At 30.4% G+C, this 15,583-nt stretch overlaps 1 protein-coding gene across 1 annotated transcript; it reads right to left on the reverse strand.

The window, feature by feature from the left end:
- Window positions 1-878: 878 nt before the first annotated feature.
- LOC118036765 (ferric reduction oxidase 6) lies at window positions 879-7,727 on the reverse strand. Its single transcript, XM_035042577.2, has 9 exons — window positions 7,222-7,727; window positions 7,037-7,130; window positions 6,730-6,927; window positions 5,441-5,675; window positions 3,248-3,575; window positions 2,891-3,164; window positions 2,244-2,499; window positions 1,700-2,129; window positions 879-1,357 (listed from the first exon to the last, which is right to left on the reverse strand). Exons 1-9 carry the CDS (start codon window positions 7,439-7,441, stop codon window positions 1,188-1,190), a joined length of 2,205 nt encoding a protein of 734 aa, XP_034898468.1. The 5' UTR covers window positions 7,442-7,727; the 3' UTR covers window positions 879-1,187.
- Window positions 7,728-15,583: the final 7,856 nt, after the last annotated feature.

The raw sequence follows: 15,583 nt of genomic DNA on the forward strand, positions 1-15,583 counted from the left end.
ACTCATTTTAGCCAGCCCCACATAAATAGTAAATCGTGGTGTTTTTGTTACCTAACGCTGTGGTTTGCTTTAAAAGCAAAGCAACCACGTAAAAAAATACTCACTCATTGATATAATAAAGTATATTTAGTTGTGATACAGTTAATTTTCAAATAATTTTTTATGTTGAAATACATGTCAATAATATTTTTTTATTTTTTAAAAATTATTTTTAACATCAACATATTAAAACGATCAAAAACATACAAACCGTATTAAATTTTAGCCAAAAAAATAAAATCTCAAACAGTTAATCTCCTTGTTTCTCTTTCAAGTTCCAACCGAAACATTTGCCGACGCTTTAAGACATGCTTTCCACCTTCTTCTATATATATAGACACACACACACACGTTGCTTAGCTTGTATACAAAGTGTATGCATTACTGATTTAGACTTTGCGTACATAAAAATAACAAGACTGAATGCCTCATATAAGCTGCTGCTCTCTTATCCCACGACATGAAAAACTGGACAAGCTTGCTTTCATTTCATTTACTTACTAACAATCTGAAGTTATTGTGGTTTTGTTAGATGTCTCTCATATCTCATCTTTTCCATCTCCAGTCTCTTGACTCGTCAATTAAGCATCAAAAAGAATGTTTAGGCAGATTGATACACACCACTGCACTGTTCTTTTAGAACAAAGAAACAGAAACACCATCCACCGACGAAGGAGCTATTCTGGCACCGAGAGGAGCACGGTATGCTCATGCTGCTGAGTGTTCAATCATTAATGTACTCCCTTTTTATACAGTTAAATAGACTAAAATCTGTCAGCTACTGCTTGTATAATAGCCACAACCACTCAATTATATTAACTTCACACACACAAACACAGTGAAACAAATAAAAACAGAAATTAATCACATATATCTGCTATGCACTTTCCCTCGACCATATCCATATGCTGTTGTTTACTACATGCACTTCTTATACATATTTGATTCCAACATCTATAAGATATAATTGGGTGCTATTCTTACAGGTTTCGTGAGCATTACAAGCGTGAATGATGCATGCTCTACTTGCATTGCATCTCTGAAGAAGCTACTGCAGGTGAACGCCTCCTCATTCCAGCTGCATATTATAGCCTCTAGGCTCCATTATATACACATATACTCCTAGGCATTTTTCCTGGACACGGCATCTACAAATCAAAAGTATGACTGTGGAAATGGAAGACTGGATGGTGGGATTCTCTCTTTAAATTCCGAGACCTGATTTCTCTAGCAACACTGGACTCAAGAGTTGGAGGACCGCAAATGATGACACCCACATCTGCACAACCCCAGTGCTCCGAGATGGATCCGAGTATTTCTACAAATAGGAAAAAGCACATAGAATAAAAGAAGCAGCAATTTGTTCAGTTTAAATGAAGTATTTAATACTTTTGCAGTATAAACTAGGTACAAACTATGTACGATGACAAGCTTGTAGCCACCGTAAATGCTATTTACTCCTAGTATAACGTTGTGATCTGTCAGCTGATTTGGAAATGATTTTGAATAACTGAATATAAAAAAAGCTTAAAGCCTGTTATGATAATTTCATACTTGAATTCACAAAAGATGCAAATCACACCCATTAAATGCATGTCGTCAAATCTTCCATGTTGAGTGACATATGCCAGACAAAATCTAGCATTGCATGGAATCATACCTTTGAAGTCTGGTCTGGAACCATACTGAATAGTGGTTATACTTGTATGGTTTTTCTGAAACAAATTCGCCACATCTTCATTATGCTGAACCATGCCAGGCTTTAGCCTATTTTCCTCGTATTCTTCCCTGGCAGAAATCTTCTTTTCCCAAAGATACCATAAACCAACCACAAGACCCCCAAAGATAACAACACTTGCAAGCATACATCCGAAAAAAAGGAGTCCTTTGTACCACCAAGTTGATATGCTATAAGGATTTATGTAAAATATATACAAAATACCCAGCAAAATAACAAAGCCCAATGTAGACGAGATGACGTACAGGCCAGACCATATACTGTCACCTGTACCAACCAAAACCGACATGCCACAGCCCTTTGACATGGGGCAAACAGAAGAAACTGTAACATTATGAATATCACCCTCCTCCTGTAAATAACAATAATTTAGAGACAGCAAAATTGGATAATTTGAACATGAAAGACAGAAAAACATCTAGGTAAAGGCATGTAACACGAGCATATTGAATAAAAATAATCTTACCAGTGGAGGATCTGACTCTCGAGTAACATAGATGGAAATCTCAAGATTTAATTTGTCATAGAAATATGGACAAATTGATTCCAGGTCCATCGTCGAGAAAAGAGGAAGTTCATTTGATCTTTTCACAGCCCAAACAATCAAAATATTTCGTGGCAGACAGGGTCTCCCTTCATTAACACGATGGAGAATATCACTCAAAATCGCTAGGAAAGGTGAAATCCCTATGCCACCTGCTACCAAAATAAGGTTTTCATACCTACGAGTACAAAATGGCCACAGTCAGTCTACTAGAAACAGATATAAAACTTAAGTAAAGCTGGATGTTTGGTAAATTCTATTCTAATTTGTCAAACATTGTCATTTGACACTAGCAATGACAAGCGTTAGCTTTTCTTGAATTCAAGCTTGAACTCTTCTCTTTTTTTCCCCTGAAATGAAGAATAAACGATCTGCCTTGGAAATTCAAGTAGGTCATAGATTTGGTAGCAAAGATGGCATCATTTGCTACATTTGGTCAAATGCCAGAATTATAAACAGCTTCAGGCTTATAAATCCTTTTCATTTAATTGTTTGCAGTAACTAATCTAAGGCCTAGAGATTAGAGTATACACATCAAATATAAGTGGTCTTGAGATTAGAGTATATACATCAAGTGGTATGGCGCTTCATGCCCGTATGGCCCCTCGACAGAAGCTGTTAACTTAGGACGAGGCTGGGAAGGAGAAGCTGGTTGTTCAGCCTCGGATATGTTCATGATACTTCCTCTGAGCCTAGCCGTCCACTCCCCAAGAACTTTTATAAGAATTGACAAATGATATTTACCATCCAAGGGACTAGATGAAACACTGAAAGGATGCCATTGCAGCCAAGATAATTCCCGAATCTGAAGGAATACAAAACTGAGAGCATTGTACCGCAGATCTGCGTTGTCAAACTTGAAACATTAACATATGGCAATAGATCACATGCAACGAAACAAAAGATAAGTGAAGAATTATCATTACTTCCAGGTTTTGAAAGGACCAATTCCACAGTTCCACATGGAAGGCTCTTGGCTGAAATTATATCAACAGTCCTTCGTGATTGGCATAATCTCAGAAATCGATCAAGCATGAAAAGAAATATTCCACCAGCAGCCATACTAAAAATAAAATCACCAACATGCAATGCCAAGCCAAGAACAAAGACCACATATAGTTGGTGGGTGTAAAAGAACAATTCAAAATTCCACTTCCGAACAGGAGGAAGTGATGTCACCCACATCAATAGACCAGCGAGAAGGCTGATAACTCCAGGAAGAATAGCAACACCAATATCTTTCCATGATAATAGCTGCATGAAACAATAAAGCATTTGAGAATAAAGAAGATCTACGAACCCTTTTGGTTGATTTCTGATGAGGAGAATGAAAAGGGTAACCAACTACATAGTCAAATATTAGCATTTTGTCCAATTGTCCAAACAAGGCTTTCCTAATTCTACATGACGAGCCTTGCTTAAAATCCTTTGTTATATCTACATTTGTAATAGAATTTATTTTTTCAATTAATACAACAAACCATTGTGACTTTTACTTCTTTCTCCCAGATAAAAGCAAGTTTTTACATCAGTGCACGTGCAAATTAACTACCATAAAAAAATTATGTAGGTAAATATTATGTGTAGAGCATCCAAATGAATAACAGTCCTATGTATGCAGAAATGAAGGTGAATTCAGCAAATATCATGCGGAATAACTCACAGAACACTCAACATTCCATTATAACTCAACCAAAAGGTGTACGGGTACACTAAGTTGTATAAAACTAAGAAAAAAAGTATTGTAACCATTAGTTTTTCCTGAAACTGCATTATATAAGACACTAGTACTTATTACTTCCATATTTCCATTTCAAACAATTGTGCACAAGGCAAGTAATTAGCTAGTGCAGGCTATGCTTGGGGATATAGGGTCTGGAATCTGCCACAGAAGAGAGACTCTCAGGACAAATATTTAGTTCAGCTGATTTTACAGAGTGTTCCAACCAAAATAAAACTAAGAACAACAACCAAGCCTAAATCTCAAACTACCTGGTTTCGGCTAAAATAACCAAGCCCAAAATAAAACTAACTAGTTCTAAAAATTAAAATGATTTCAAAAAATAACAAAGTCAATGCCTAAATTATTAATAAAATTAAAATCATTTTCTTAGATAGTTGACGGAATGATTTTGATGTAGCCGGACTTGTAGACACGAGCAGTTCTGAGCATTCAGGTGATGATTTGACATTACTAGATGGAGATCTGGTCCAGACAGACTTGTGTGGGTGGCCTAACCGATGCTTTCATAGACCAGTGGAGCATGTCTATGTACAAAAAAAGGTCTAGAACAGTCAGGACTTGTTAGCTCCTTAAAACCACAATAACAGGAAATCTGACTGTTGGGTAGGACTCAATTTTTTACAAGTGATTCTTACAAGCAATCAACAAACAAATCGCTGAATGGACCGTCGAATCTTTTAGAATTGCGTTTTGAGCATTGATGCTCCTGCTATGGCAATTCTTATTATTTTTCCAATGTTTTTTTTCGAACTTTATATTTTAATTCAGATTTTTTGTTTATTTCCTTTTATGTTTTTGGATTCCTAGTTGTTTTCTAGTGAAGGTAAGGTTTTCTAACATCTTTAAAGGTCTTGTAAACCTCTTAAGAAGGCAACAACCATAAGCTTTATGTTCTAGAGAATAAAATTGTGAATTCAAAGTTCACATCTACAACCCTTTTCGCTCATTAAACCTTTTGTGTCTTTTTTTCTTGTGATTTTTGTGTTGTCACTGTCCTAGTTAGCTTCTGCCTGCATCAGATTCCTTGAAATCAGCAGCCTGTTGTTCTACCCCAGTTTTTTTTAGTTCAGTCACCAACTTGTATTTCTTTATTTCAGCAGAATGCAGCATTACAGCTCTACTTTTGGAATATCCAACTTCCCTTTTGAAATTGTTTTTCCCATTTTCCTTCAGCTTTACCCTTTTAACCAAAGGCACACATGCACATATGCACACAAGTTACCACTCAAAATTGAAAGAGATTGTTCATGTGTGACTTCACCAACTAACAAGTGAATCCATGAAGTCAAAAGATGCACATGCAAGTGGCTAAGCATGTATTTAAGCAAGAACGTGCAGGCAGAAAAAAGGAAAACAAAGAAGCATGAGGACTCACTTTATGCAGGAGGTTGCCCTCCATTGCCCATCCAACTATGTACAATAGCCCATGGAGAGTAAACAGTACCATTGTCAGGTGCCCCAGCCATACATGGTATCTCGTGGCATGCTCAAATGGGATATTGATAAAACGGAGAAGAACTGATCCTCTTGCAACGGGAAGAAACAAAAATGCCATGCAATATAATCCCATTGAACCAAGATGACCTCCCATCATTTTCAAGAACATAATTCTGGAAAAGTTTGAATTAGCAAGGAAACTTGGCAAATGGTAGCAGCCTTTTTACGTGAAAAAATTTAGACAATTTACTAAGAAATGCATAGTGATGACTCAAACAATCATCAATTACACGTATAGGTGCTTGAAATACAAGAAGTTTCCCTCAAACAATACATGTATACTACTTTCTTTCATCCTTTCTGCTCTATTGGCTTTCCATTTTGTATCTTGAATCTTATTTGATAGCTTATTTAAATTAAACCATCAACAGATCTCATTTGGTGTTGGTTATCTTAGTAATATTCAAAGTCACCTTTGAATCTGTTTGAGATCAAAATCTTAAAGATAGAATGAGGAGTTGAGGATGCAACATGCTTGTGAACTTCGTACCAGAGAAAATTAAAAATTAACAATATTTATAATCTTCAGAGTAAGCTATTGGTATATAACAAGCAAAAACCTGTGAGAAGTATATGAAGACACAAATTGTGTAAATGCTGCTGAATTTGTGTGTTGTATTTAAGAATAAGATTCTTAAAAGGAAAAAAGAAAAAGAAATGTTACATGATTGACTTAAGGAAAAAACCAAACAGCAGTGGTGGTGTCAAGTATGGATACATGTTTTTCAAGCCACACGATCTTTCTCTCCGTTATTGAAATGCATCCTCTTTTGCATTTACTATTTTCAATTCACTTTTATTACGTTTTGAACTACGAGATTGATATTACAACCAAGATTGGTTTAAGAATTAGAATAGAAAGAAATAAAAGACCTTCAATAACAGAAGTTCTTATAGAGGTCGGTCTATTTAGACCAAGCTAATCACATAATGCAATGAAGAGCCTTTAAATAACACTAGAAAAAAAAAAAAAGAATATAAAAGAAATCGTTTTGTTGTGAAAATTAACCACATCAGAGAATCAAAATCCTAAGAATAGAAAACGAAGTAAGATTAAGCAACTAACTTTTGCTTTAAAAAGGAAAAAACTGCAAGCACGAGTAAAGTTAACATGGACATAAACACAATTACAGAATGATACAAAAAAAAGCAATAAAATTGTCTTACCTTGCCTCCATAAGGGTCAAATCCTCCCCAGATATACGGTTGAGACTCTGGAATACATAAGCATACAAGGCCCAGATAACGTACACAACAAAGAGTAGAATGCCAATAAACTCAGCAGCAGAAACAACCCCGAATGGTCCATCCACAAGAACAGGGAATGTCCATAAGCGGACGCCTGGATTTTTCGAACTCTTCTTCCTGTAATCACAAGTTTACGCCAAAAAACAAGTTATACGAAGATTAAAAGGGCTAGTACATAGAACAAATAATAGGCACATAAGAGAACTCTAATCAGGAGATGACTTACTGCTGGAACTCCTCGTCACCGGATATGATAAGATGAAATATGGAAAGAAAGGCAATAACAAGAACCGGTCCACTTAATACAAGGAATAAGCTTCCTGCAATTTCCAGTTGCAATATCAAGCTTGAAAGCAACAAGAAGAAGATAAGCATAAGACGAATAAGGACAGAAAAAGTTGAATTACAGACCTGTAATCCCGCAAGGATTTCCATTGGTGGCATGAATGTATTTCTCAAGCAATCCATTACCAAACTGTGTTGGGAAGAGAAAGATAACCCCAATCCATGCAACAAAAATAGCCCACATTAGAATCTTGAGAATCCATTTCACTGATGAAACAAAGAGAGATGTTTTCTTGACACTTATTTCACTCAAAAGAAGAGGTTCCTGGACGGAGTTTTCATCCATGGTAAAGAAATTGAATTTGTTTTACTCTTCCTCAAACCGTTCAGTATTCCCAGGTGACCAAGAATCACATATATACAGAAAATCAAGCAGACACATCCAAAGTTCGTAAAATTGATGAAAAGGAAAGTGGATAAAACATGAACCACTTGTTGTAGCACTAGGTTATCAGGTCTTAAAACCATTTTCCTCCATAAATTCTAAACGCGCGTAGACAAATGACACTGTCAGGTATCTTTTATACACTGTTTTTCAGTCTTGGTTGAGGTTGAGGTTGATGGGAAATACAATATTTACCATTCCTGTTCTGATCAGAGACAAAAAAACTGACAGAATTTAGAGACACCCAAAACAAAGTAAAGGAATAGTGGAGTGAAATTATTACCATTTATGCGTATAAATACATGCAACTATCAGGAAAGAAAGAAAGGCCACATAAAATATACGTGTACCTGGGTTATTCTCTTATCAGATTGCCAGCTAAACCCAAAAGTCTTTTTCATAGGCAAATGCGTAAACCCCACAGACTTCGAGTACAAAGTAGATATTTGCCTTGCTCAACAATGAGTTAGTTACATGGAGTATTTTATGTTGAGTAAACGTTGTCTAGCATGTTTTATAGAAGCAATAAATATTTTTATTATGAATTTAAAATTTTACTTGCCCTGTTTAATAAAATAAATCAAGATTAAAGATGTTGAAAAAAATTATTAATAATAATTAAAGATTAAAAAATAAATTAAAATTAAAACATTTGATACCTTTTAACTTTTTTATCTAATTATATGGTAATTACATCTTTATAAGAAAAATAATTACTAAAATCCTATTGAAATAAAATAATTTTATAGTGTAATTTCTCTTTTTTTAAAAAAGAAATATAACTCTTATTTTTATACTTTTTATTTGATGAAAATTAAACTATCACAAAAATATATATATTGGATGAATGAAAACTCTTTTATCTCATTTTTATTTCATTAATATGTTCCTTATTTACTTGATCTTTATCCCTCAAATTCCGTGTATTTTAGAAAAATTTAAATAATTTTAACGTAAATGCATTAAAAATATAAGAGCAACGCAGTGTTTATATGTTGTCGTGGGTAATTTTTTTTTTATTTTAACAGTGTCACCAAATCTAACTTGTTTTGTACAAGCCTCCTAATTAGCTCAAGTCTCAAATTAACTGGCACTTGATCTAATAAGATGCAATTAAAACTCAATTTAATTTAAATAAAAAAAGTTTTTCAAGATAATATTGTTATAAACCCTTCTTTTTACATATAAGATGATGAGATTTTGAATCAATTTAAACCAGATAAAATTAACGTGTTAAATTCATAACAATTTTTAATTAGCAAGTTTAATAACTTATTTTTTAGAATTTATTTTTTTAACTAACCATCAAACAATAAATGTGACATGCACATGAAATCACAAAATAGAATCTAAGAAATAAAAATTAGTATGAAAGGTTGTAAAAAAATGCCATTATAAATAAAGTAATTCCGTTTCGAAAAGTAATTTATTTTTTAAAATCCAATATTTAGTTATGTCATCTCAAGTTTATTAAAATAATGAGGAACAAATCTTACAAATTAAAAAAGTTAAATGAGATAATTGAAAAAAATATATAATAATAGTGAAAGAAATTAAATATATAATCAACATAAATTATTTCAAATAAAATAAATAACAGTCAAAAGAATGAGGACCAAATTTGATAGATAAAAAAATTCACAAAACAAAATATATATAGCAATTAAAAGTTTGAGGATCAAATTTGATATAATCAGCAAATAATGACATTTCTAAATTTTTTACAACTTTCAAAAGTGTTTTCCGCCCAAATTTTTCAGGAAAACACTTTCCTGAAAACCAAGCCAAATTTTCCTTTTACTGGAAAGTGTTTTCCGTTGACCAACTTTCCTAATGGCAAACAAACACAAGAAAGTTTGGAAAGTGATTTCCCAGAAATCACTTTCCGAAAAACAAACACAACTAAAGGAAAACATTTTTCTAAAAAACCAAGTCAAATTTTTCTTTGACCGAAATATTTTCTGTTGACCAACTTTTCTAATAGCAAACAAACATGGAAATGTTTGAAAAATAGTTTTTTCAAAAATCACTTTCTGAAAAACAAACATGTCTTTAATTAAAAAGTATAAAAAAGTAGTGATCAGATACATATTTTAAAAAAGAAAAAAAAATCGTAAAGGGTTGTACAAAGAGAATACTTGCCAGTACAATAATAATATTAATAAAAAAGCCTGTATTTTAGAGGGGGGGGAAATGAAAAATTCAAATTCAACTGTGTTTTCAAAAAAAACATTCTCAAGTTAATTCTTTACCAATCTATTTTAATGGATTGAAAAAAAGAATTAGAAAAAGAAAAAAAAAACCAAATGCGTGGACCTGCACATCAGACCTATAAAGAAGAAGGCCTGGTCTCCTTGTTTTTGTTAAAAAAAGAGAGAGAGAGAGAGATGAACGGCAATTTAAAAAATAAAAACAACACAAACATCGTATCGTCCAACGGTGTAGATTTTGGCAAGCAATTGAAAAGGTTACTAAATAGTTGGGGCAGTGTTTTTTTTTTTTACCCCAAATTTATAATCATTCTATTTTTTTAAAAAAACCATTATAATCTTAATAAATCAATCTATCAACTTAAAATATCCTCAAACAATTAAAAAAATATAAATTAATTAAAATTTTATTTCTTTCTCCACTTTATCTATTTTTTCTAACAAGATAAAATATAAAAAAAACATGTTCTTAGAATTTTTCTCATCCAATAAAAAATTATTAACACCAGTCTTGTCATAAAAATATGGATAAATAATGATTTTTATTTCTCTTTTTATTATTCAATTACTCTTTCTTCTTCATCAAAATTCAGAGATATAAAAAATTTTGGATCAAAACATATAATTTTTAAATTAAAAGGATCATAATACAAATTAAAAAAAAGATCTCAAGGTTTGTTTTTTTAAAAAAAGTGTTGTTATTTCAGAAAAAAACCTTCATTTTTCACATATTTTCAATCCGGGTTCTTGTTTTTTTAGTTTTTACAAATAATAAAATCAAATTTGTTTTTATAAAAATCCAAGCACTAAATAAATGATGAGATTTTTTTTTATAGCCTAAAAACCCAAAAAAAATAATCAAAATAAATTATCAAGTTTAATCTATATTTAATAAAATAAATAAAAAGAGAAAAAAAAAATTAATAATAACCGAGAATATTACTTACTTTGTTAGTGCTTGAGCTTCTCGTTTCGCACCTTTCCTTCACGTTTCTGTCTTCTAAGAACCAGAATAAAAAATGAAAAGAGTTTCAGTCATTGGGTCTCCAGTACAGTCCTGCCCCTGCACTGTGTCATCTTCCTTCTTAAACACCTTAATTTATCCCCTAATATATAGTTTCATTATCTCTGGATTTTGCCTCTTAACGTAATTAACATCAAATATTAAACCATTAAAATATTTCATCCAGATCTTCAATTTTTTCTATAAAATGAGTGGATACAAGCCTCGACCCAACACAAATGATAATTTTAATTAGAAATCATAATAAAATTTCTAAAGTGAAAATTGTCACGATTTGATGCCAGAATTGTCGTCTAGAACCTATTAGAACTGATTTTGATGTCTTGGACAAAACACGGGCAAATTGGAAAGGATTTTTAACTGTACTGGCAGTTGATGAACATGAAGTAAATTTGATAAAATCAAAATACTTGATAATGAGATTCGTCGGGCTTGGAAGAGTTAAATTAAAAAAAAAAAGGTTAAAATTTAAAAATTTCTATATTTAGAGCTAAAAATCTAATTTATTAAAAAGGGGAATAAAAAAATATTTCTCTAGAACAGAAGATTTTTATAATAAGAAAAAAAATAAAAAAAAAAAAACGAAAAGCCGATGAGCTTTGAAAAGAACATGAAAAAGAAACACATATTTCGATCTTGGTCATGTAATCTAACGACGTGTAATTTTCATCAATTTTTTTTTTGTAATCAGGGCTCCTCTTTACTGATTTATTAAATTCACTCTTTAAAAAAAAAATAGAATACCATATGCGGGAGATATATTGATTTTTTTTCAAAATATTTGATTTTCTATACATGCAAAATATTGATAGACAAACGCAACCGAACTTTAAATGAAGGCTCCTAGCAATCTTGGCTCTAACCTTAGCGTTTTTTTACTGCCACGTTTAAGTGACAAGTGGCGATCTATCAAAGTGATTCTCTTCCTCTTTCTATATTGATTGACACCTGGCGCTGCTTCTGGATTTTATTTCTTCCAAACTCGTTAGAGCATGTTCACGGCTGTCTTGTAAAATTGACAGAATACGAGGACTCTTTCATGATAAATTTGGCAACTTCTTGACTCATAATTCTCTTTTCTGTCTTGGTCCTCGGCCTCTCTCTAGTCTCTTCTTCCTCTGGACCCTTTTTCTCTGATTTAACATATCAATCCAATCATCCACGGATTTCGATATTAACTTGGAACCAGTTAATTTTGATCTGGATTTCTTTTCAAGATTATATTATTTTGATTAAAAATAACGAGTCGATTCAGCTTGACTTTATTAACCCACAATCCAGGTATTGAACCGATCTTATAATTAATGCTTGAAGTGGACAATTATATTTCAACACTCATAATACTCAACCTCAGGATTTAAAACACCATGGTTAATACTTAAAAACATAATTTTAATTGAATTATTTTGATGGTTTCAGTTTAAATTAATGGAAAAAAAAAAAAAGGCTAGTGCCGTGTCTTGGTGTGGACTAGCTTGCCAAGCTCATAATAAAAAAAAAAAAAAACCCTTGATCTTTTATTTTAGCTTGGTTTAACCGGTAGATAATATATGTCATTTGTTTTTTTAATAATAAAAAAAGATAAGGTGTTGTTTTCTTGCCTAATTTTTAACCATAAAAAAATAATTGGAAAATTGGATTGTGATTTTTTCAGATTAAAAAATCAGTTTCTCAAGTTTTTAATATTAAATGGGACTTTTATTATTAGATAAAACTTATAGACACAATAATAACATTTTTCTTTGCTAAAATATAGTTAATCAACAATTTTTTTTTTTTTAATTTTATGGTGACTTTTTCTTTCTTCATATATAAAAACTAGAATGTTGATAAAAATAAGTTTTTTACTGTAAAAATAAAATTTTAAAACTAAAGGACTTAAAATAAAGCCAATTCATAATACGAGAAATAAAAGATAAATTTTTCCATGTGAATCTAAGATAAGGCCATCCTAGTTTTTTTTTTTTCAATTTAATTATTATTTAATTGTATCGTCAATTAAGGTTTAAAACCTTATCAAAATTTTCAAATCTCAAAAAAAAAAAATAGAAATAATCAAAAAAATACAGAAAAAAAAGATGAATTAAATTTTTTTAAAAAAAATTATTATTACAATCTACAAACAAAATACAAGAATGCGCTATAGTAAAAGTGCACCGTACAAGTACCCAAGTTTTTCTAGTTTATCTGGTAATTTGTAGGAAGATATTACCCTTTTTTTTCACACAAAAATTACATGGTCAAAGAATTAGATGTAAGTTGTGACGTTGAGAAAGTTCAATTATCACAAACAATTATTTTTGTAGTTTTATCACAAAATGTATCTCTACAAATTACAACAGTTGCTTGTAGAACGAGACAACAAGGAAATAAGTATTTGATACTATAATATAGATGTATTTTCAAAATATATATTTTTTGAAAATATATTAAATAAAATTTTAAAATATCACTAAACACAATTTTAAATTAAAAAACAAACGGAAAGCGACTGTTGGATAATGGGCACATCGTAATCGAATAACGATACAAAGGAATATTTAATATTAGGACTCGAAACTAAAATACACATGTATTTAACCAATATTATATAACTGCCATTCACTCCGTTACTAGCTCTCTTATGGATGCCACGTGTTCTTAAGGCCGAAGGTAAATAAGCGAAGGTTACCAGCAGCTTTCATTGTATATTAATTTTGAAATATTCTAAAACTTAGAGGCCGTTACAGGAAAAAAAAAAAAATTGTTTGCAATTTTTTTTATATGTTTTAATTTGCTGATAAAAATTTTAAAATATATTTTTCAAGTAAAATTTTTTTTTTTTAAAAAAACTATGTTTAAACTATTTTGGCTGTCTTAAAACAACAAGGACCACAAATTTCTTTTCATTTTGTTTTTTTTATCCGGTTACTTAGTTTTTTTTCTTGAATTAATCCTTTAAAATTTAGTTAATTTAGATTAAGTTTAATTATTTGACTTATTCGCAATGATTTTTTTTACAATGTTTAAAAAAGATTTTGGCATTAAATTAAAGTTAGATTTAATAAAATCAAATTTAATTTTATTAATTAAATATAATTAAAATAACAGTAATCAAAATTAGCCAGAACAAATTCCGATACTCTTTTTTCATAGGATCATCATAGTTTATGGTGCATTTTTAGTCCTTAAACTTATTTTTTTTATTTTAAATGTTAAGTTTCTAATATTCTTACATTTTTTATTTAAAACTTTACTTTATTTATATTTTAGTTCTTAAATTTAAAAATTAAGAGAGAATCATAAGAATTTACAGAAGAGAAAAGAATGTTAGTTAATCTGATTTTGATCCAAAATAACTGGCTCACTTAGTGTAAAAGTATTCTTCTTGATAGAAGAATTATTATTGAGGTGTCTTGAAGATTTCAAAATGACTGAAAAAAATAAATGGAATTGAATGAAATAATTTTTAATTGGTTTAATTTTGTATTTTTATATTATTTTTTGATTTTTTAGATTGATAAATTAATTTTTTAATATTTATTAAATTTTTTTAAATAAATATAAATAAGTTTTAAAATTAATATATTTTTAAAAAAAAACTCTTCCTCGATTTTCCAACTGGATTTTAGGCAGATACACGATAAATTATCATCATTATAGAACACCTGTCACATGTTTTTCTTTTTAAAAAAAAAACAAAAACATGTGGAGGAAAAAAAAAAACCCTAATCCAAGACACGTGGCCTACCCAAAACCATGCACCTAGGATTTTTATTTTTTAAATCTTAAATGCTCCGGACCACCCAGGCGACTCTTAAGTCTTAAGTAAAACAATTGACACCTGACAATGACGTGCATTTAAGGAAGGAAGTTGTGTGGATGAAATACTCATGGGTCGTATCGGTGGATCGAGAACATTGATGCAAGAAGTGTGTTGCGTGTCGACCGCCCATTTATTACCCAAATTTTTTTTTTTTTTCTTTTTTTTATTCTTTTCAGGGTACTTATTTATATATGTATTTCCACTAGACTGAGGGTGTTCTTGCCAAAACCTTACAAGTGTGTTTTTAGATGCTGTGGTTTACATTATTTTTTTAAGTGTTTTTTTAATTGATTGTTAAAATATATTTTTTTTATTTTTAATATCAATATATAAAAATATAAAAAAATATATCAATTTAATATCTTATCAAATTAAATATACTTTTAAAAACACATTTACTTATATTTCAAACACAAAACAAAACTTACATGAATGACAATAAGATGAAGCATTTTAGAGGCCGTGTATGTTACTCTCAAAATTACTTAATGATTCTGATATATTATTTAAAAAAATAAATAAAAATTATTTTAAAAAATATATTGTACTGCAATCTCACACAATCTATAACTCTCGACTCCCATATTTTAAATTATTTAGTACCAAGAGTAAAATTAAAAAATTAAAAAAAATAATTATTTTAATATATTTTTATAACTCCATGGACAATATAGTAAGTGAAAGTAAATTACTCAATGCTTTGAAAAACCTACAAAGATTAAAAAAAATCGAACAAATTTGTTTGAGTTACATGTTTTTTAAAATAAATTTTTACTTTTTTTCACTTTAAAAAATATTATTTTAATATATTTATAATTAAAACTATTTTTTAAAAAACAAACTCTCAATCAGATTACCAAATACACTCATATTAAACATGTGGTTAAGTACATCTCCGTCAACCGAGAACCGAATATTATAATGTTTTAAATTGGTTCGTAAAAATAAAATTGAAATCGAGCAGAGTTCTTATGTCAAGCTCCAAAATAGTACCCAGGTTTAGT

The sequence above is a fragment of the Populus alba genome, chromosome 1, assembly GCF_005239225.2.
Source record: "Populus alba chromosome 1, ASM523922v2, whole genome shotgun sequence".
Taxonomy (NCBI): Eukaryota; Viridiplantae; Streptophyta; class Magnoliopsida; order Malpighiales; family Salicaceae; genus Populus; species Populus alba.

Excerpts from the sequence above, each read along its gene's own strand:
- LOC118036765 (XM_035042577.2), bottom strand. The coding sequence starts at position 7,441 with ATGGATGAAAACTCCGTCCAGGAACCTCTTCTTTTGAGTGAAATAAGT. Across the intron at positions 6,928-7,036 it reads GGTGACGAGGAGTTCCAGCA|GAAGAAGAGTTCGAAAAATC; the intron begins GTAAGTCATCTC and ends TTGTGATTACAG. Across the intron at positions 2,130-2,243 it reads GAGAGTCAGATCCTCCACTG|GAGGAGGGTGATATTCATAA; the intron begins GTAAGATTATTT and ends TGTTATTTACAG.